This window comes from Enhydra lutris, unplaced genomic scaffold, assembly GCF_002288905.1.
Source record: "Enhydra lutris kenyoni isolate GAN:26980312 unplaced genomic scaffold, ASM228890v2 scaffoldscaffold3, whole genome shotgun sequence".
NCBI classification, from domain to species: domain Eukaryota; kingdom Metazoa; phylum Chordata; class Mammalia; order Carnivora; family Mustelidae; genus Enhydra; species Enhydra lutris.
Window position 1 is genome coordinate 40,243,213 of NW_019154087.1, and position 21,413 is coordinate 40,264,625.

Sequence of the window (21,413 nt, forward strand, 5' to 3'; positions counted from 1 at the left end):
ACCCCCTAGAAATGCCACCCCACACTGACTTCTGACTGTTTTTGCAGTGGCTGGCTCTCCATTATCTCTGAGACTCTAAGCAATGAGCAAGATGGCAGCACTTGGAAAAGGCTGAATGACCAACTGCATCAGGCCTTTGAGATGACAGGGAAGAAGCAGGGTAGACCAGGAAAAATTTCCAAGAAGTTCTTTGAGGCTCTCTCACTTTCCTTTCTTCATGTCTCCCTCCCTGCTAATCTTTATCCCAAAATAAGTCTCATGTCCCCACCCTGCTCCACTCATCTAAAACCTATCTTTGCCATACTCTACTCAGATCGGACTTTCTCCAAACTTTCACTGTAGGCTGTGTACGCAGCCAAGATCTCTTAAAATGCTGGTGGTTAGAGGGGCGCCTGGGCGGCTTGGTCAGTTAAGCCTTGGCCTTCAGCTTAGGTCATGATACCAGGGGTCCTGGGATTGAGCTCTACATCTGGGCTCCAGGCTTCAGGCTCAGCGGAGAGTCTGCTTCTCCTTCTGCCCCTCCCCCCTGCTCTCTCTCTCTCAGATAAAATCTTTAAAAAAAATGTTAATTATTAGGTCTAACCACATGCTCTGTCATTACAAAGACAAGATTCATTTCAAGGTCTTAACAGACACTAGGAAGCTCTTCAGGGCACTCACCTGCCACAAGCAATCTGCGTTACTTCACTGCCCATCAGCTCCAGAACTCTTCTTGGATTAACCTCATCATTCATGGAATCATGTCCAAGTTGTCCACAGGAACCCGCACCAAAGGTAAACACACCTCCACTCTAACAAGGGAAAACATGACATGACTACGTTGTATCTCTGAGTTTTGAGTACGCCCCTCGAAAAGCCTCTGTACACAAGATTCATATCACAACAGTGTGTACAAGAACACAACACTCACTTGATCCTTCACTTGATCTTTCACCAAAATGCCTTCTTTGCAATGTTCATTAAATAGAAAAGTAAATTAAAAAAAAAAAAAAGAAATTAAGAACTACATGTTTATGGACCAAAGACAGCACTGCTCAAGGGACCATGTGCCATCTGTAAATTTCCAAAGCACAATGATGTGCTAGGAAGCAAAACAAAATGAGGGGAAAAAGGGATAGGTGAAATGAGATTTTGCACAATCATTCATATGTAAGAAATTAAATGCTCCACAACCCATTGGTAAGTTAGCTACCTTTTTTTTAATTAATTTTTTTACAAACATATAATGTATTTTTAGCCCAGAGGGCACAGGTCTGTGAATCGCCAGGTTTACACACTTCATAGCACTCACCACAGTTAGCTACTCTTGAACAGCTGTGCTTGAACAAATGTTAAAGCATTTTACTAAAGTGAATCTTTAACAGTATTTGTTCAACATAAAAATACATTTTCGTTCTCTCTATATGTGATAGTTTTAGAAAAAAGAGGTTGATAATTTTAAGACATGAAGTACATTGCTCTGTATTTTTCACATATTTAAATGGTTTTAGAGGAACACAGAATGTTGCTATATACTATACTTTAAGGTTATTTATACTGAACTGTTTTTAAACACCATCACTACTCTAAAAGATACTATCAAAACGAATTGAGTAACAATCCTCATCTGTGCCATACCCAACGCCAAAGCATCACAGAACAAACCCAAACACTCTGAGTCCCTTACCTTTGTGAGGACTGCTGTGTGTTCTTCTCCACAACTAATATAGACGACTTTCTGTGTTCGTAAGAGTTTCACATGGCAAGGAGACTCTCGATCTACAATAAGAGAAAAATCAGAACGTCACTCCCATTAGTTTTGAGATGAAACGTACACAACTATCTTAGCGTGACTTTTGGGTCCTCCTGGATCCTTGACACATACTCAGCTTCCTGCCTGCACATCCACTTGAGTATCTAATGGACGCCTCGCTCTGAACACATCTAAAACCTAATGCATGGTTTCCCCACACTCCCCAATGCTGTCCACTCGCCAGCCCCCAACACACACACACACACACACACACACACACACACACACACACAATTTTCCTCATTCCATAAATGGCAACTTCATCCTCCCACTTTTCCTCTCTTTCCTTCAAACACATACCCAACGATGAGCAAAACCAACTGGTCCCACCTTCACAGTATATTCATAACCGACTTCATTCCCACTGCCTCCAAACTGGTCTTCCAGCTTCCCTGGGGCCTATGCTCGCCAAAGTTAAATTGGATCTGTCTTCTCCTCAAAACATTCACTGTGTTCCCCTTTCACTGACGGAAGCCAAACTTCTTCCTTTGCCTTCCATGGACCCACATCATCGTGCCTATACTACCTCTCTGAGTGGCTCTGCTGTTCTTCCCCTCGCTCATTCCCCTCTTGAACACACCACCTATCTTCCCACAGTACAGACTCCACACACCCCGCTCTCTGTGACTGAAACGTTCTTTTTTTTTTTTTTTTTAAAGATTTTATTTATTTATTTGACAGATCATAAGTAGGCAGAGAGGCAGGCAGAGAGAAATAAGGAAGCAGGCTATATATTCCTATATCGAGCAGAGAGCCTGATGTGGGGCTCGATCCCAGGATCGTGGGATCATGACCTGAGCTGAAGGCAGAGGCTTTAACCCACTGAGCCACCAGGTGCCCCTGACTGAAACGCTCTTTGCCCAGATAGCTACATGTCCCCTTTCTCCCTCCTGACCTCCTTCAGGCTCTGTTCTAACATCTTATCAAAAAGGCCCTCTCTGGAAACCTTATATAAAACAGGACACCGTCCTCTCAAACACATCTGACATACTATACTTCCACCCACCAGCATGCAGTCTCCACGAAGTCGAGCGTATCATCTGTTCTGTTCACTGCTGCACCCTTAGAACCTAACATGGGGCCAGCACCCAGCAGATTCTCAAGAAGCATGTGTTAAACTGATGAAAGTATTTTTGAACTAAAGAGATACATACAAAGACTTTACTTACCTTCTTCATCACTGAGCCCTAGCTGCCCTGCATTGTTCATCCCCCAGCCAAAAACTGCTCCTGAGAGAGACAGGGCAAAGCTGTGAGCTCCTCCTGCAGCCACCTGAGCCAGGGGGATGCCCTCCAGGGACCTCACCCTCTGTGGGCTGGCTTGGGAGGGGAACTCCTTTCCCAGGCCCAGTTGCCCGTGGCTGTTCTTTCCCCATGTGAAGAACTGACCATCTGAAATAAAGACAGGGTGACTGGTATTACCAGACATGATACAAGTTCTTTTCACAAAAATAACCTCGTAAGAACAACCTATTTGCCCAGGAGAATCATTTGTTAGTTGCTCCCCTTCAACCTACCAAACCCTCCTGAGAGCAAGGGACAGAGACACTTCATGCTATGAAGACTGCCAAAACCTGGGGCACCTGGGTGGCTCAGTGGTTTAAAGCCTCTACCTTCAACTCAGGTCATATCTCGGGGTTCTGGGATCGAGCCCCTCGTCTGGCTCTCTGCTCAGCAGGGAGCCTGCTTCCTCCTCTCTCTCTGCCTGCCTCTCTGCCTACGTGTGATCTCTCTGTCAAATAAATAAATAAAATCTTTAAAAAAAAAAAAAAAAGGACTGCCAAACCAAAACTCCCATTTGTCATTACAACAGAGAGATAAATTGAGTCTTACTGCCCTTCAAAGGCTATTAACATTTATATAAAGGAAAGAGAAATTTAAATGTGTAAGCCAGTTTAGTTGTGACTAGGCCAGTTACCGGGCTTAGATCCACTAAGGGAACTGAACTAATTCTAACACCAAGATCATGAACCCCAGGACTCAGGAGGTCCAGGCTTTGAGCTGGACTATCTCACAGAGCATCAAGCATGGCATGTTGGTACAGATTTCCCCTCAAATTTATTCTAACATGGAATACGGTATTATTTGTGAACTTAGATTTCCCTAATTCCCTCCCTCCTTTTCACTTATTTGGGAGCTTGAGAGTGACTATAGCTAAGAAAAACCAATCTTCCATATGTTCAAGAACACTGAGGTTCAGTCCTGCCTCCTTTTCATCCTTCCCTGAGAGAGCAATGATGACCACCTCCTTCACTGTCCACACCCCAAAAAAGGTATGAGCTGCACAAAGGCTATCTGAGAAACACCACTGTCCAACAGGACCAGTGTGTTAAAGGGGTCCAGTTAGATAACATCACACACAAATGCAAAGAGAAATGGTTCCCAAATTAACATAACATTAGCATGTATTTCAATGTTATATTACCAGCTGCAAGAGCCAAGCAATGCCAGTTGCCACAGGAAACTTGTAATATCATCTGCTGGTTCAGCTTCTGTATTAACCTAAAACAGAAAAGGCTTTCTTCTTAAGAAGGCATTCCCAAACAGTGACGAGAAATATTCCCAACAGTGGTAATAAATAACACCTTTCCTAAAAGACTTTTTAAAATTAAATGCATAATCTTACAAGATATAATTCTATTAGATCTTCCACTAACTTCCTACTTCTTGGGCAGTTACAAACAAACAAAACAAACAAAACAAACAAAAAAACAAAAAAACAAAACAAGACAAAAAAACACATCTGCACTTAATCCCATTACCACACTCTTGTTAATTCCAACCTTGTCATCTCCAGTCAAGGGAAAAGTGGAATAAGCTATAGAAGAGAGATCCCTGGGAATGTGGCTGCTGTCTATATGGTTTTCAAAATGAGGGCAATGCAATGATCCAGCAATCCCACTTCCATGAATACATCTAAAAGAACTGAAAGCAGGGTCCCAAAGAGATATCTGTACACCCATGTTCAGAATAGAATTATTCACAGTGCCCAAAAGGTAGAAGCAACTAAAGTGTCCATCAACAAATGAATGGAAAAACAAAATGTGCTGTATTCATACAAGGGAATGTTAAATCAACCTTCAAAAGAATGGAAATTCTGCATATGCTGCAGTATAGGTGAAACTCAAGAACATTATGCTAGGTGATATAACCCAGTAACAAAAAGGCAAATACTGGGCGCCTGGGTGGCTCAGTGGGTTAAAGCCTCTGCCTTCTGCTCAAGTCATGATCTCGGGGTCCCGGAATTGAGCCCCGCATCAGGCTCTCTGCTCAGCAGGGAGCCTGCTTCCCTTCCTCTCTCTCTGCCTGCCTCTCTGCCTACTTGTGATCTCTGTCTGCCAAATAAATAAATAAAATCCTAAAAAAAAAAGGGCAAATACTTTATGAATGCACTTATGAAAGATACCCAGAGTAGTCAGATTCATACACATCAAGTCTGATGCTGCTTGCCAGTGGCTGGGAGAGAAGTGGAGAGCTGTTATTTAAGGGGTACCGACTAATTTTTGCAAGATAAATTTTTGCAATTTCTGGAGATTGTTTACACAACTACATAAGTAGACTTAACACTACTGAACTATGCATTTAAAAATGGGTAAGATGCAAAATCCCATGTGATGTGTATTTTACCACAATTTTTTTTATCACAATTTTTAAAAAATAAGGACCAAACTCAAATTCCCTAGGATGGTAAGAGGAAGATCGTAGACTCCTTTTCAAATCCTGCTCTTCTGCTTGCTCATGTGAAAGACACGGACAAGAACAGCACTTGTTTCATAGGATTGTGGTAAAAAACAAATGGAAAAAGTCCATGTAACGGTGCTCAGTGCTGGCCCACAGATTTGGGCACCTGGGAATATCTCCTGCTCTCTAATGTAACAGCCTGCAAGTTGCCACCATCCTCTTCATTAAGTCTATGTTGTGGGAACAGAGGAGCCAGAGGGCCGTCCTCTCGGGAGAGGGGCATCTTAGAAGACAGAGGCCAGTGGGAGAGCAGATTATTTCGACTGACAAGCAGGTATTACTTTTGTTACTGTTTTCTTTTCTCACATACAAAAAGCTTATGAAACAGAACTCACATATAAATTTAGTATCTAATAGAACCCAACTATTTTTTATTGACTCACATGCAGTCGTAGGAAATAATACAGAGAGCGCCCTTTTACACTTTGCCCGGTTTTCCCCAGGGGTGACATTTTCTGAGACTAGAATAATAAGATCATAACCAGGACACTAACATTAATACAATCTACAAATCTTATCCACACTTCTGCAGTTTTATTCGTACTCAATTCTGTGTATTAATTTTACCATCTGTGTAGGTTCATGTATCCACCACAACAGTCAAGGTACTGAGCAGCTGAACACCGTAAGGATTCCTCCTGCTAAACTCTTATAACCACTACTCCCCTCCCCTATCCTTAGCCTCTGACAACTACTAATTCACCCACCATTTCTTAAATTCTGTCATTTCAAAAATGTTATATAAATAAAATCATATAGTAGGTGACCTTTTGGGATTGGTTTTTTTGCCTCTCAGGATAATTCCCTGGACATTCATCCAAGTTATACAGGTATCAATAGTCTGTAGAACCCAACTCCTTTTTAAAACTGGAAAATGCACTACTGCCTAGGGGACCTATGTTTCAGAAATTTCATGCAGTAACAGCCCTTTTTCTCCTGGCCAGTTTTCACTCAAATTCCCCACAATTCTCCCTTTATGGGTTGACTGCTAGCCTTGTCACAAACGTCATAATTGGTTACAAAAAGGAAGCAGCTCTAAAGACCAAGAAACAATAGGGAAATTGAAGCCTTGAGGTAGAGAGGAGGGATATGTAAAGAGTGCAAGCATGGGATGTGTTTTACCTATGCATGTCATTCTCTCCTCTCAGTAACTTCATAAGGTACATGATACAACACTCCACTTTCAACTGAAGAAATCAAGGCTTAGATAAGTTAAAGAACTTGCCCGAGGTCACTCACCTAATTAATAATAGTACCAGTATTAGAGTGTGAGGGCAGTTTGACTTCAAAGTTATGTTACTTTCTACAAGACTAGAGTATGAATTAAGAAATTTATTTCAATTAAGTTACAACATAAAATTATACACAGACCAAAGCCTCAGAAGTCATCCATAATTTAGACATGGCTATTGAAAATTAAACTGCTACTATAACACAGGTTACTTCGTTTTTAGAAATGAAATGTCGTTAAAAATCTTTAAATCTCTGGTCATCAACAAGTGAAATATTTTTGTCATTTACATTATAAATCTTTTCCTTAATATTTACATAATTTCATTAAAATATATATAGTGCCCTTTTTTTTCTTATTGCCACTCTCTCTCTCTTCACCAAAATTCAACTAATTTTTGGAAAAATGAATCCAAGATATTACCTGTTCTAAGTCAGGAAATGAATCAAATCACGCTTACCTCCATGTTCCTCTTTTCCTTAAAACAGCTTTTGATTAAAGTGACAAAAATCTAAGAAGGGCAGAAAAGGAAGAGGAAGAAGAGTATTTTGTCCTTTAAAGGGGACAATAATCGGGCTGGGGTGGAGAGGCCACTTATTACACAGCCTTATAACAAATAATAAATGTGCTGGACACCCTTGACAATGGTGATGCAAAAATGCATAATCCAGGTCTCATCATCAAAAGTTCCCAGCTTTGTATGACAAATAGTCATTAAATAAACAGTTACAGAGAATGTGCAAGTATGACAGTAGGGGTGTGCTCTATGTTTGTCATATAAAAGAACAGGAATAAAGTGATGGAAATAAGCAAGTTGCCTCTCTGATCACTAAGAACCCTCCACAAACTGAGAGTCCACCCCCTAAGGAGAGCATCTGGAAGTAACTTCAGTATTTCGAATATTTACTTAGTGGTGAAGCATCTGTTGGATACTTTATTAAATCATCTAAGATCTGGAAATAAAGTAAATATTTAAGTCTTAAAACCACTGTATTAGGGGCACCTGGGTGGCTCAGTGGGTTAAGCCCCGGCCTTCAGCTCAGGTCATGGTCTCAGGGTCCTGGGATCAAGCCCCAGCATCAGGCTCTCTGCTCAGTAGGGAACCTGCTTCCCCCTCTCTCTCTCTGCCTGCCTCTCTACCTACTTGTGATCTCTGTCAAATAAATAAATAAAATCTTTAAAAAAAACAACAACACTGTATTAGTATTTTTGTGTAAAAAAAATTTTTTTTGTACATTTGGTATTTTAGCTGTTCATAATGCTCATGAAGGCTAATATTAGAAAACGGGTCAACCTTTTGATCTGAGTTTAGAGTCCTTAATTGAGTGACTGATTTAGTTCTATAATTTTAAGTTAAAGGTTAGTAAGTGCAGCAGGAGAAAAGATGCTTTTTTTATTCAAACATTTATTGAATTCCAAACACGATGCTAACAACTAGGTTACTGGAATAAATAAAGTACAATTCCTGAACAACTCACATTTTTTTTAACTGGAGACAGACACTTCTATAAATATTTACAGTTTTGTAACAAGTGCTATAAAGTATAAGGCACAGGAGTGGCACCAAAAAAACAATAACAACAACAAAAAAACAGCAATTAAAGAAAGAAAGCAGAACCAAAGCAGAGACTCACAAAGCAACAGCAGGAAAGAGTATTTATAAAACTGACTTCTGAAAACTCAGATTCCCGTCTGTGACCTTCTTACCTGGGCACTGCCACCGAGTCTTCAGTTGTCATGAGTCCTAGTTGACCGTCACTCCCTGCGCCCCAAGAAAACAGCTGGCCCCGGTCACTGAGGGCCAGACTGTGAGACTCGCCACATGCCACATGGACAATGTGCTGATCTGCCAAAGCTCCAATTTGCTCTGAAAGAGACCAAACCAAGGAGGAAGATGTAGAGCCTAGAAACAGGAATCACACAAGATTTTCTTACACAGCATTATCCTTCTAGGCAGTTTTGTTTTTCAAAAAGAAGCACTAAATCTGAGTATTTATAGAGATGATAAATTTCATACATTTCTACAAGTTATCAGTTCAGATCCCTGCTTCACTGGGTAGCATATATGCCTGTAGCAGCACATACATCTCAGATGTTCTGCCATGGGACTGGTTTCTCTTCAGAGAGAAGCCTGAAGGTTTACTATCTGGAGATACTGAACCAGAGAGGCCTGGAGGTGAGTGAGAATGAGGCATATTACTTAAAGTAGTGGGACTGAGTGAAATTCTACCTGGGAACAATAAGACTCGTTTCCCAGAGCCTTCCCTCCCTAATCCAGAAAATACCTTTTTCCCCAACATTCCAGAACACAGCCTCATACATACCGAGCAGAGAAAACAGAGGATTTCTCTAAGAAAAAAGGCCCAAAAGAGAAGATCCACAGATACTGACATCTGTGGGTCCTCCAAGGAAATGTCCAGCTTCCTCTGAGTTAACAAGCTTTGCCCTCACACAGCTCCACTCACGTTTTAGAACCACACTCTTAAACATAAAGCTTTGGCAAGGATAATTACATATGAGGAAAATGTTAACATGAAAGAAAAAGAAAAAAAAAAACAGAAAATGAACTCAGAAGATAAGGATCATGCTGGGAGCAGAAAAAAAATTTAAGTTGTTAAAGAAATAGAAGATAAGGACCATTCAAACATTTGAGGAACAAAAATCGCCTTAGGAAATGAAAATATGGCAGCATAAATTAAAGACAAAAACCCTTCAAAAGCAGAATGGGAAATAAGAATTTAAGAAATTCCCACAACTATATGGTCAACGAATCTTCAACAAAACAGGAAAGCATATCCAATAGAAAAAGGCAGTCTCTTCAACGAATGGTCTTGGGAAAACTGGACAGCAACATGCAAAAGAATGAAACTGGACCATTTCCTTACACCACACACAAAAATAAATTCAAAATGGAAGAAAGACATAAATGTGAGACTGGAAACCATCAAAATCTTAGAGGAGAACACAGGCAGCAATCACTTTGACCTTGGCCAGAGCAACTTCTTACTAGACATGTCTCTAAGGGCAAGGGAAACAAAAGCATAAATGAACTATTAGGACTTAATCAAAATAAAAACTGTCTGCACGGGGAGCCTGGGTGGCTCAGTGGGTTAAGCCTCTGCTTAGGTCATGATCTCAGGGTTCAGTGGGTTAAACCTCTGCTCAGGTCATGATCTCAGGGTTCTGAGATGGAGCCCTGTATCAGGCTCTCTGCTCGGCAGGGAGCCTGTTTCCCCCTCTCTCTCTGCCTGCCTCTCTGCCTATTTGTGATCTCTCTCTCTGACAAATAAATAAATAAAATCTTAAAAAAACAAACAAACAAACAAACAAACATCTGCACAATGAAGGAAACAATCAACAAAACTAAAAGGCAACCTATAGAATGGGAGAAGATATTTGTAAAGGACATACTGACAAGGGGTTAGTATCCAAAATCTTTAAATGACTTATCAAACTCAACATCCCAAAACCAAATAATCCAGTTAAGAAATGGACAGAAGACGTGAATAGGTAGAGAAGACAACCAGATGGCTAAGAGACACATGAAAAGATGCTCAACATCACTCATCATCAGGGAAATACAAATCAAAACCACGATGAGATAACACCTCCCACCTGTCAGAATGGCTAAAATTAACAACACAAGAAACAACAGGTGTTGGTGAAAATGCTGAGAAAGGGAAACCCTATTACACTGTTGGTGGGAATGGAAACTGGTGCAGCCAACTCTGGAAAACAGTATGGAGTTTCCTCAAAAAGTTAAAAAGAGAGCTACCCTATTATCCAGCAATTGCACTACTAGGTATTTACCCAAAGGATACAAAAATATAGATTCGAAGGGTTACATGCACCCTGATGTTTACAGCAGCATTATCAACAATACCCAAACTTCGGAGAGATGGCCATCAACTGATAAATGGATAAAGAATAAGTGGTATACACATACAATGGAGTATTACTCAGCCTTCAAAAAAATGAAATCTTGCCATTTGCAATGATATGGGTAAAACTAGAGTGTATAATCCTAAGTGAAGTCAGTCAGTCGGAGAAAGACAAATACCATGTCATCTCACTCATATGTGGAATTTAAGAAAGAAAACGGATGAAGATATGGGAAGGGGGAGAAAAGGAGAAGGGGAAACAAACCGTAAGAGACTTAACGAGAGAACTGAGGGTTGATGGAGGGAGGTGGGTGGGGAATGGATATTAAAGAGGGCACTTGTTGTGATGAGCCCTGGGTGTTGTATGTAAGTGATGAATCACTACTTCTACTCCAGAAACCAATATTGCACTGTATGTTAACTAACTAAAATTTAAATTAAAAAAAAAAAGAATTGAAGAAATTTTCCAAGAAATAGAACAAAAAGACAAAGAGCAAAATGGGGTTTATTTCAAAAGGTCCCATAATGGAAAAATAAGAACTCCATAAAGAAAATGGGGAAAACACAAGGTAAAACATTTCAAAGAAGAAACACAAGAAAAGTTCTCAGTAGAACTTAAATTTCACATTGATAGGACCTATGAAGGACTCGGGATAATGACTGATGAAAGACCTACTTCAGAGGACTTCATCTTGAAATTCTAGAACACCAAAAAAGACAAAAGCTTCTAGAAAGGAAAACAGTTTATACACAACAGAACAGGGATCAGAATGGCATTAGATTTCTCAGAAGCAATACTGAAAACTAGAAGATAATGGAGCAATGCCTTCACAGTTCTGAAGGAAAATGACTTCCAACAGAGAATTCTATACCTAACTAACCATGAATCAAATGTGAGGAGAGAGGGGAAAAGGAATCATTTTCAGGCATGTAAAGCTCTCAAAATATTTTACCTCCAAAGCTGCCTCTCTCAGAAAGTTACCATAAGATAATGCCTCCTAAACAAAGGAAGATTCAGAATCCAAGAAACAGAAATCTTACATAAGAAGAGGTGAAGAACATTTCCAAAACAGCTATATGTAGGAAGCCCATGAGGCAAAGTTGAAGGAATGTCTCCAAGGTGAAAAGTGAAATACAATCCGATGAGTTTTATATTGTTACAACTTTTACAATTCTGTCAGAAAATACAGAGGTTACAATGCAAAAGAAAAAAAAAAAAGATAATTAGCTCCAGAAAACACATAAGATGTTTTATAGGAAATAAAGGCAATCATTGAACACAGAACCAAAATAACGAAATAAATATAATTTGCATAATCAAAAATTTAATTGTCAATTGATTTAAGCAATCAATTATTGGGGAAAGGATGAGTATCTAGGGGTGAGAAAGAGGAATGAGTAGGTGGAGAATATAAAGGAATGCTAAACTTCCCCAGCGTCTCTACACTACGTCCAATACTAAAAAAAAATCAATAAACAGCATTATAAGCATGTCATTTAGAAAAGGTAAATATTAAAAGAAAGAGCTAAAATTGTTGACAGAAATGGTCTCTGCTACTGAGACTGCAGGTGAGGCAGTGAGCTTTTGTTTGACCTAAGATAGCTGGTATAAATTTATTACTTGGAAACAAAAAAATTTTTTTTAATTAAGTAACTGAAAATATGCTCATGTCAGAGAAATCTAAAGATGTTCTAATTCCTATAGTTCCCATTGCCCTACTTCTTTAACCTCTACTCACTACTGAGCCCTACAACCCAACTCAGCTTTGCCTCCCGCACTAGAAACAGTCCTGTCTTTATTTTGGAATAAGGTAAGAAACTCCTACCAAAATACCTCGGGTGATTCAGACTCTACTTCTCTGATCAAATATCCACCTTGTACCACAGTTCCAGGATTTGGGCAGCTTTTACAGCCTCCTGGGCCTGGGTACCTGGCCTGACACGTCAGCCATGACTGAGGCCTGTCCCCTAATACCTGACTTCCCATGCCAACCATTAGCCTTTCCTGCCTGGATGTTAACATTCAGCCTCACATGACACTAGTAAGTTTCTCCACTGTCTGGCAGGACACTCTCCCTGATCTGCCACCATTTTCTTGCCTCAAAACCTGTCAATACCATCCCTTTTGATCTTGTTTACCACAGCTGAACAGCCTCAAAAAGGGCATGTCTACTTTCCAAGTACCATTTACTCCCAATCTGGTCAAACCTAAGACAAACCAATTCCCACCCCACCACGTATTAGCCATCCAAACAGACATCAAGCCGCTGCTGCCACAAGACCTGCGGCCCCAAAGGCAACATTCCATCAGGGAAAGATGCGTGAAGAATCAAACCAGTGACTGCACCAGTGGAACTTGTTTTACTTCTTCTAGCCAGAAAATTAAGCTCATCAGATTCAGACTGGGGATCTGTTACAGTGAAATCATAATCCCTCTTGTAGAACCCACTCCCTAGGTCAGGCCAATGTGGGAATGAATGCTTCATCGACGACTCTCCCTAAACACCCCCCTGCTCCAGTGGGGGGGCACGCTCAGACTACAGTGCACATTTTCACACGCAGTCTCTCTGGTTCATTCTGTCAAGACTCTATGCTATATTTTGCAGATCATGACAGAATCTCAACCCACACATTAAAATAATTAAACACACTGAAGAAATATTTGGCATTTTTTGAGGATAAAAGTATATTTTCTCTCTGATCCTCTCATAGCAACCCTTTCAAGTCTTTAACAGTCTTTAGCAATGTTCTCAACTCGGAATGCGCCAAGATAATCGGGCAGACGGGAGGCAAATGCAGGGTGCTGCTTAGAGCAAGTCAGCAGTTCAGGTGGACTTACATTATTATGATGATTTCTACTTGACTTCTGAACCCACCGAATTTTTAATGTATTTTCGGGTTAACAGTGAATTGGGCATTGAACCGTCGAAGGATGGTAAGAGAGAAGGATGGTATGAGCCTAGAGGGTATATGCATGGTGCCAACACTTAATCCTGCAACAACCCTGTGAGGCAGGGTTGTAATTAGCCCCATCTCAGAAGACATATGTACTTTGGCCAAGATTCACAACTAATGAGTGGAGGAACTAGAACTGGATCTCAGGTCCTTCTGACTTCAGAACCCATTGTACCCACTAGGCTGTATTATATTCTGTCACGGAAAAATATTAGACAGTTATGAAACTGGTAAAAGTTAACAGTGAAGTGATTAGCCTACATAGGAAAAATGGGAAATGAACTCTTTCTCCTCATTGTTCAGATGAGAAATATAGTCAGTAGTTTGCAGTTTGGACGGAAAGCAAAGAGAATATGCAAAATTAGTGCTCAATATTTGCTCCTAAATTTTTAACTAATAAAACAATAATAAATTAAATGTCAGCAGTTGGTATGGCTAAAGGGATTAAACTCTCATTACTCAAATGTCTCTTTTCTGAGTTTCCCCAAACTGTTTACCCAAAGATTGCACTTTTAAGAATAGAAAACAAAAGCAGGGCCATCCTGTGAGAAATTTTGTGCTTTGCCCTGCCATCCTATGGATTCTGAGTCCTCACATTCACCCAACCCCCGTTCCTGTTTCCCACTGAACTCGCCCTAGTGCACATCCTGCCTCTTCTGCTACATTTGCTATCCCCTGATAGTGTCCCCCAGCACTACCAACCCATTCTGAGGGGTGCAACTGACTTTCACTGAAGCTCTGGGATGAGGGAAATAAACACTAGCTCAGCAAACCACTCAAAATAAAACATAATCCAAATTCTCCTGCAGATCCCCAAAAAAGAATTTCCTAGATTCTCCTCCTGGAGTCCCCTGTCTTCCCGTAACATGACTAGGCTCTCTCTCCATTGTTTGCTTCTCTGTTTTGTCCTAAGCCATATTCTAACTACTTTTGTAATTATTCTCATCTAAACATTTGGGAGAGGGGGAATCTGGGCTATGCTCAGTGAAATCTCAACTCCGTAATACAGCTCACACTTTAAAGTGATTTCCTAGCCCCCCAATAAAAGAGATCTCTCCACAACAGGAATTATGTCCTGTTTCTGAGCCAAGACACTCAAACCAGAGTCAGTTTTTCAAAAACAAATTTTTTTATTCATCGTACAGTAAAACTGATCTTTTATTATGTACAAGTCTATGATTTTAGACATATGTCACAAAGAAGATATGGAACAGTTCTATCACTCAAAAAAAAAATCCCTTGGTCACACACTCTCCTCATCCTTAACTCCTGGCAACCACGAATCTGTTTTCTAGTGCTATAATTTTGTATTTTCAATACTGCCACATAATGGAATCCTATAGTTTCTAACCTTTCAAGACTGGATTCTTTCACTCAATGTAATGCCTGGAAGACTCATCCAGGCTGTGGCACGTATCTTATAGTGTGTTCCTTTTTATTTTATTTTATTTTTTTTAAATTTTATTTTTTATAAACCTATAATATAGTGTGTTCCTTTTTATTAGGGAGTAATACTCCACTGTATTATGGATGTACCACAAAGCATAGTTAGCAAAATTACAGAGAGGCGATAAACATTTCTGTACAGGTTACTGTGTGAGAATAAGTTTTCATTTCTCTGAAATAAATGCCCAGGAGTATTTTAAGCTTCCTAGATTATTATTTTTGAAGTCAAGTTCTTATATATAGCATACGATTGGGTATTTTTTAAAAATCTAATATAAGATCTGTATTTTGATTGTTTTGTTTAGACTATATTTAATAAAAACATTGATATATTTGGATTTTTGACCTACATGCCAGCACAGGAATGGGGGGGGGGAGGCAAAGGCAGAGGGAGAAGCAGGCTCCTGCTAAGCAGGGAGTCCGTCATGGGGCTCAATCCCAGAACCCTGAGATCATGACCTGAGCTGATGGCAGATGCTTAACCAACTGAGCCACTCAGGTGCCCCTTTCCTGGGTTTCATATGCTGAGTGATTTGGGATAGTACCATAAACATTTTGAGTATTAGAAGACTCTAGCTCTTATTTAAATCTTCTGGAGAATGTTGACAGCTGTGTTGTAGTTTTCAAAGCTTCTGCACTGCCATTCACATTTGTGCCCTGCGTGCACCACAAAGAGGCCAGTCTGGAATGTGAGTGGTGGTCTGTGTGTTAGTTCGGTTCTTAGTGTCATTTATATGCTAAGTAGGATAAGATCCACACATAAACAGCTCAGGGATGAGCCCAGCAGTTCACAGATGACTATATGCAGTTGCTTTCCCAAGGTCCTCCTTCCCTGAAATCTGTGAAATCAGCCCAACATGTTCACGTTTCCTGGGGCTCCTTTGCTGCTCTCTAGCCTATATACTGAACTTCCACAGCTGTGCCTGCCTCTGGGCCAAATGGCAGGAGGACCGGAGGGGGGACATGGGAAACTACATGGCAATCCAGTGGTACTTTGAATTCTCGCCTTCTTTCCCAATCCCCCCACCATCATTTGCTCTTTAGAGCCCTCAAATAGCTACTCCATGCCTTCTGTCCAGGTTTCACAATTGCTTTCAGCAGGAGAGAGAGAAAAGAGTATGCTTACCCCATCCTTCCTGAAACTGGAAACCCAGAGCCAGAATTTTAAAATAACATTTTTTTTTCTGTACATGTGGGCCTTTTTGTTTTGTTTTGTTTTATATTTTAGTTAATCAGGAAAAGTCCACAACTTGGCTAAATTAAAACAAAAAACAAAAAACAAAAAAAAACAAAAAAAAAACAACCCAAAGGCACAGCTCTCCCACAAATGCTCCAACTAAAATTACATTTAACCTTCCTCTACAGTGAAGTGCTGGATTCCTGGAGACAGGCAGCATCTCTGAGCGGCTGATACTCCATTTAAATTATCCAGGAATATCAAATGTTTATGTGCTTAATCCTATGTATGACTGTCCAAGTTCAAACAACCATTAAACCAAATCTTTGCAACTGAAGAATGAGAAAAAAAGATAAGGTATAATAGAGTTCAGAGTAGTATTTCTCAGTTCAGAGACAGGTGACTTTATCTTGGGCTTTAGCGTTCATATACAACCCTCTCCGCCAAAACAATGACTACAACGACGACGATGACGACGATGATGATGAAACCACTTACACACTATGAAGAATGCTTCTGAGAATATTTTCTTCCCAAAGCCATAAATTTCCAATTACCATGTATGCTTTCAGATGCAATAAACCAGATACACTAAGGCTCCTAGAACATATGGAGACCTGTCACAGGCAATGGGAGGGGAGAAGACGGTGTTCGTGAGTCACTGGCACTACCACTAGTCAGAATAAGATCAGCTGCAGTGACTCAGTTATTTTCAGGAACGCAGAACTGTCAATCATGGCATAATCTGATGCTTTAAAAGGATTTTAATAGAGGGGCATGGCTCTGGTTCAAGATGGCCAGGTAGAAAGACCGTGAACTCACTTCCTCCACAGAACACACCAAAGCCACACCTATTTATAGAGCAATTCCTTCTGAAGAAGAACCAAGGGCTGACTCAACAGCTTCAGCACATCAGAAGATAGACCACACAGAGAATAGCAAGAAAGAGAGGAAACAGTAACAAAGGGACCCACCACCCCAACACTGTGAATTGCAGTGGGGATGGATAGTCCCCGAATAGAGGGACCGTGGGCAGACTTGTCTACCATGGGGCAGAGGAAAAAAGCCTCGGTTTAAAAGACCAACTAGGACATAAAAGATCCAGCTCTAGAACTGCACCAAATGGTGGGAGAACTGCTGGAACTCTCTCTCCAGGTCTGAGGGATGGGAGAGCCCGTGGTTTACATTCCTCTTCCACCTTGAAAGCGTGGATGAGAACAAGGTCCGGTCACCCTGAGTAGCCTAATGCCTCAGCAAGCCCCAGGCCCCTAACCCACACCAGCCCCAGCCATCCCACTAAGGTGGCCTCAGCATACAACACCATGACACCCCTGATCAGTGCTCACTATAGCTCCAGCCAGTGCACCAAGGGAACACAGGCACAAAGTACCTTAGGATACCCCAGGCCTGCACCAGTTTGGCCTCAGATGACTAAGGTGCATCAGGGGATGCACACTGCTCCAACATCCTGGCTTTGGCTAGCTTTGGCTCTGGTCACCCCACACCTACCACATGGAATACCCCCAGAATCCCAGGTCATGCCTGCCTCTGTTCCAGCTGCCCTACCAGGGCACCCTTTGCATGGAATGACTCAGGAGCCCATAGCCCATACCCCACCTTGTCTCCAGTCACCCCACCAGGATGTCCCCTGTATAGAGTGCCCTGGAATATCTTGGCCCACACAACCTTGGCTCCAGTTGCCCCACCCCCTATGCCCCCTATTCTGGGCACCCCAGAACCCCCTAGCTTACACCCACTTCAGCTTTAGCAAGTCCTGCCAGGGCAACTTCTATACAGAAAGACACAGGACAACACAATCACACCCAATTCAGCTCTGACCATCCCACTAGGGCAGCCCCAGCACAGAGTGCCCTTGGACTGCAAGCCCATGCCACCCACAGTTTCAGTAGACAAGCAAAGTCACCAGGCACACACAGTCTACACAGGGCTGACCATACACAAGGCTATTCCTTCAAGGCAGAAGTAGCGGTTCTGCCTAACCCATATAAACAAACACAAAAGTGAAGCAAAATGAGGAGACAGAGGAATATACTCCAAATGAAAGAACAAAACAAAAACCTTAGACAAAGAACAAAATGGAGATAAGCAACATGCCTGATAAAGAGTTTAAAGTAATGGTCATAAAGATGCTCACTGGACTAGAGAGGAAAATGTAAGAATACACTGAGAACTTCAACAAAGAGATAAAAAATATAAAAAAGAACGAATAAGAGCTGAAGAATACAATAACTGAAATGAAAAGTACACTAAAGGGAATCCACAGATGAGTAGATAGAGAAGAGAGCAGTGACCTGGAAGACAGAGAAATCAAAAGCATCCAAGTGGAATAACAACAAAAAGTATTTTTAAAAAATGAGGAGGAGTGGAGGGTGGGGAGCATGTTCCTGGCTGGCTCAGATGGTAAAGCATACAAATCTCAATTATGGGGTTGTGAGTTTGAGCCCCACACTGGGTGTAGAATTTACTTTTTAAAAAGTGGCTACTTAATGAAGCTGAAGTTCTACTAACATACTATTTGTTCATTATAACAACTCCTCTGATACTATCATTAGCTGCAGGGAAAATAATGAAAACCATCACCATTAACCAAGTTTGGTCTCTCTATATTCATATACAATTAAACTGTTACTTTAAAAAAATAATAAATGCAGATATGTTCAAGAAAATTTTAAAAAATACATGGAAACAATGAAAATGAAGATACAAATCCCAAAATCTTTGGGATGCTCTCAAAACAACTCTAAGAGGGAAATACAGCAATGCAGGACTACCTCAAGAAACAAGAAAAATCTCAAATAAACAATGTAACACTACACCTAAAGCAACTAGAAAAAGAAGAATAAACAAAAGCCGAGGGCAGGAGAAAGAAGAAAATAATAAAGATAAGAGCAGAAATATAGGAAATAGAGACCCAAAAAAAACAAAACAAAAAAACAGAAAAGATCAATGAAATCAAGAAGTGGTTCTTTAAAAAGATAAAGATATACCTTTTTCCCAACTCATCAAGAAAAGAAAAGAGAGAGAAAGAAGACTCAACTAAATAAAATCAGTAAAAAAAAGAGACATTATAGATACACAAAACATTGTATGAGACTACTATGAAACATATGTATCAAGAAATTGGACAACCTAGAACAGATGAATTTCTAGAAACACACAATCTTCCAAAACCAAACCAGGAAGAAATAGAAAATCTGAATATACTAACTGCTGGCAACAAAAGCTGTCTGGCAATCAAAAGACTCCCCCAAAACCAAAGTCCAAGAACAGATGGATTCACAGGTGAATTCCACCAAACATTTAAGGAATTAATACCTATTCTCAATCTATACAAAAAACAAAAGGGGAAGGAAAGCTCCCAAACTCATTCTAAGGGGCCAGCATCACCCTGATACCAAAGCCATATGGATACTACAAAAGAAAACTATAAGACAATATTCCTGATAAAAACAAATGCAAAAATCCTCAACAAAACATTAGCAAACTGCATTCAACAACATATTTAAAAGGATCATTCATCTCAATCAAGTAGGATTTATTCCAGGGATACAATGATGCTTCAATATGCACACATCAATCAATGTGATACACCACATCAACAAAGTGAGGGATAAAAATCATATGATCGTTGGGCCGCTTGAGTGGCTCTGTCAGTTAAGTATCTGCCTTTGCTCAGGTCATGATCTCAGGGTCCTAGGATGAAGCACCCCATCGGTGCTCAGTGAGGAGCCTGCTTCTCCCTCTCCCTCTGCATGCTGTTCCCCCTACTTGTGCTCTCTGTCAAATAAATGAATAAAATCTTTTTAAAGAATCAAATGATCATCTCAATAGATGCAGAAAATGCATTTGACAAAATTCAACATCTGTTCATGATAAAAACTCTCAACAAACTGTGTTTCCAGGGCACATACCTCAACATAATAAAAGCCATATATGAAAAAACCACAGCCAACATACTCAATGGTGAAAAACTGAGAGCTTTTCCTCTAAGATCAGAAACAAGACAAGGATGTCAACTCTTGCCACTTTTATTCAACATAGTACTAGCAGTCCTAGCCACAGCAATCAGACAAGAAAAAGAAATAAAAGACATCCAAATTGATAAGAAGTTAAACTATCACTACTTACAGATAACATGATACTAATACACAGAAAACCCTAAAGACTCCCCTTGAAGTAATATATAAATTCAGGAGAGCTGTGGGATATAAAATTAATACACAGAAATTGGTTGCATTTCTATACACTAAAACAAAGGTAGCAAAAAGAGAAATTAAAACAATTCCATTTAAAATTGCACAAAAAATAATAAAACATCTAAGAATAAATTTAACCAAGGAAGGAAAAGACCTATATTCTGAAAACTATAAAATAATGATGAAAGAAATTTAAAATGACACAAACAACTGGGAATATATTCCATGTTTATGAATTGGAAGAATACTGTTAAAATGTCCATACTACATAAAGCAATCTATAGTTTTGATGCAATTCCTATCAAAATACCAACAGCATTTTCCACAGAACTAGAATTTTTATGGAACCACAGAAGATCCCAAGTAGCCAAAGGAATCTTGAGAAGGAAGAACAAAGCTAGAGGTATCACAATCCCAAATTTCAAGATACTACAAAGCTGTAGTAGTAACCAAAACAATTTGGTACTGGCCCAAAAAACAGATACTTAGGTCAACAGAACAGAACAGAGAACCCAGAAATAAACCCATGCTTATATGGGGTCAATTTAATCAAAAGAGGCAAGAATACACAATGGGGAAAACACGGTCTCTTCAATAAATGGTGCTGGGAAAATGGGACAATATTCAAAGAATGAAAACAGACCACTTTCTTACACCACACACAAAAAGAAACTGAAAATGGATTAAAAACCTGAATATAAGACCTGAAACCATAAAACTCCTAGTAGAAAACATAATTTCTTTGACATTGGCTTTAGTAACATTTTTCTAAATATGTCTCCTAAAGACAAGGTAAACAAAATAAAAAATAAACTATTGGGACTACACCAAAATAAAAAGCTTTTGCACAGCAAAGGGAACCATCAATGAAACAACAAGCAATCTACTGACTGGAAGAAGATATTTGCAAGTGATATATCCAGTAAGGGGTTAATATCCAAAATATATAAAGAACTTATACAACTTAGTATCAA

At 40.0% G+C, this 21,413-nt stretch overlaps 1 protein-coding gene across 4 annotated transcripts in view; it reads right to left on the reverse strand.

The window, feature by feature from the left end:
* LOC111153353 (HECT and RLD domain containing E3 ubiquitin protein ligase 3) overlaps positions 1-21,413 on the reverse strand; it is a 120,739-nt gene that overhangs the window by 58,270 nt on the left and 41,056 nt on the right. For 3 of the 4 annotated variants that reach the window (XM_022512340.1, XM_022512358.1, XM_022512349.1), the window contains 5 exons: positions 8,471-8,630; positions 4,217-4,293; positions 2,962-3,183; positions 1,667-1,758; positions 661-791 (listed from right to left, as the gene is read on the reverse strand). In XM_022512340.1, coding sequence (XP_022368048.1) covers positions 661-791; positions 1,667-1,758; positions 2,962-3,183; positions 4,217-4,293; positions 8,471-8,630 — 682 coding nt within the window. The remainder of the gene's footprint in view (positions 1-660; positions 792-1,666; positions 1,759-2,961; positions 3,184-4,216; positions 4,294-8,470; positions 8,631-21,413) is intronic. The other variant, XM_022512366.1, reaches the window with a different exon arrangement.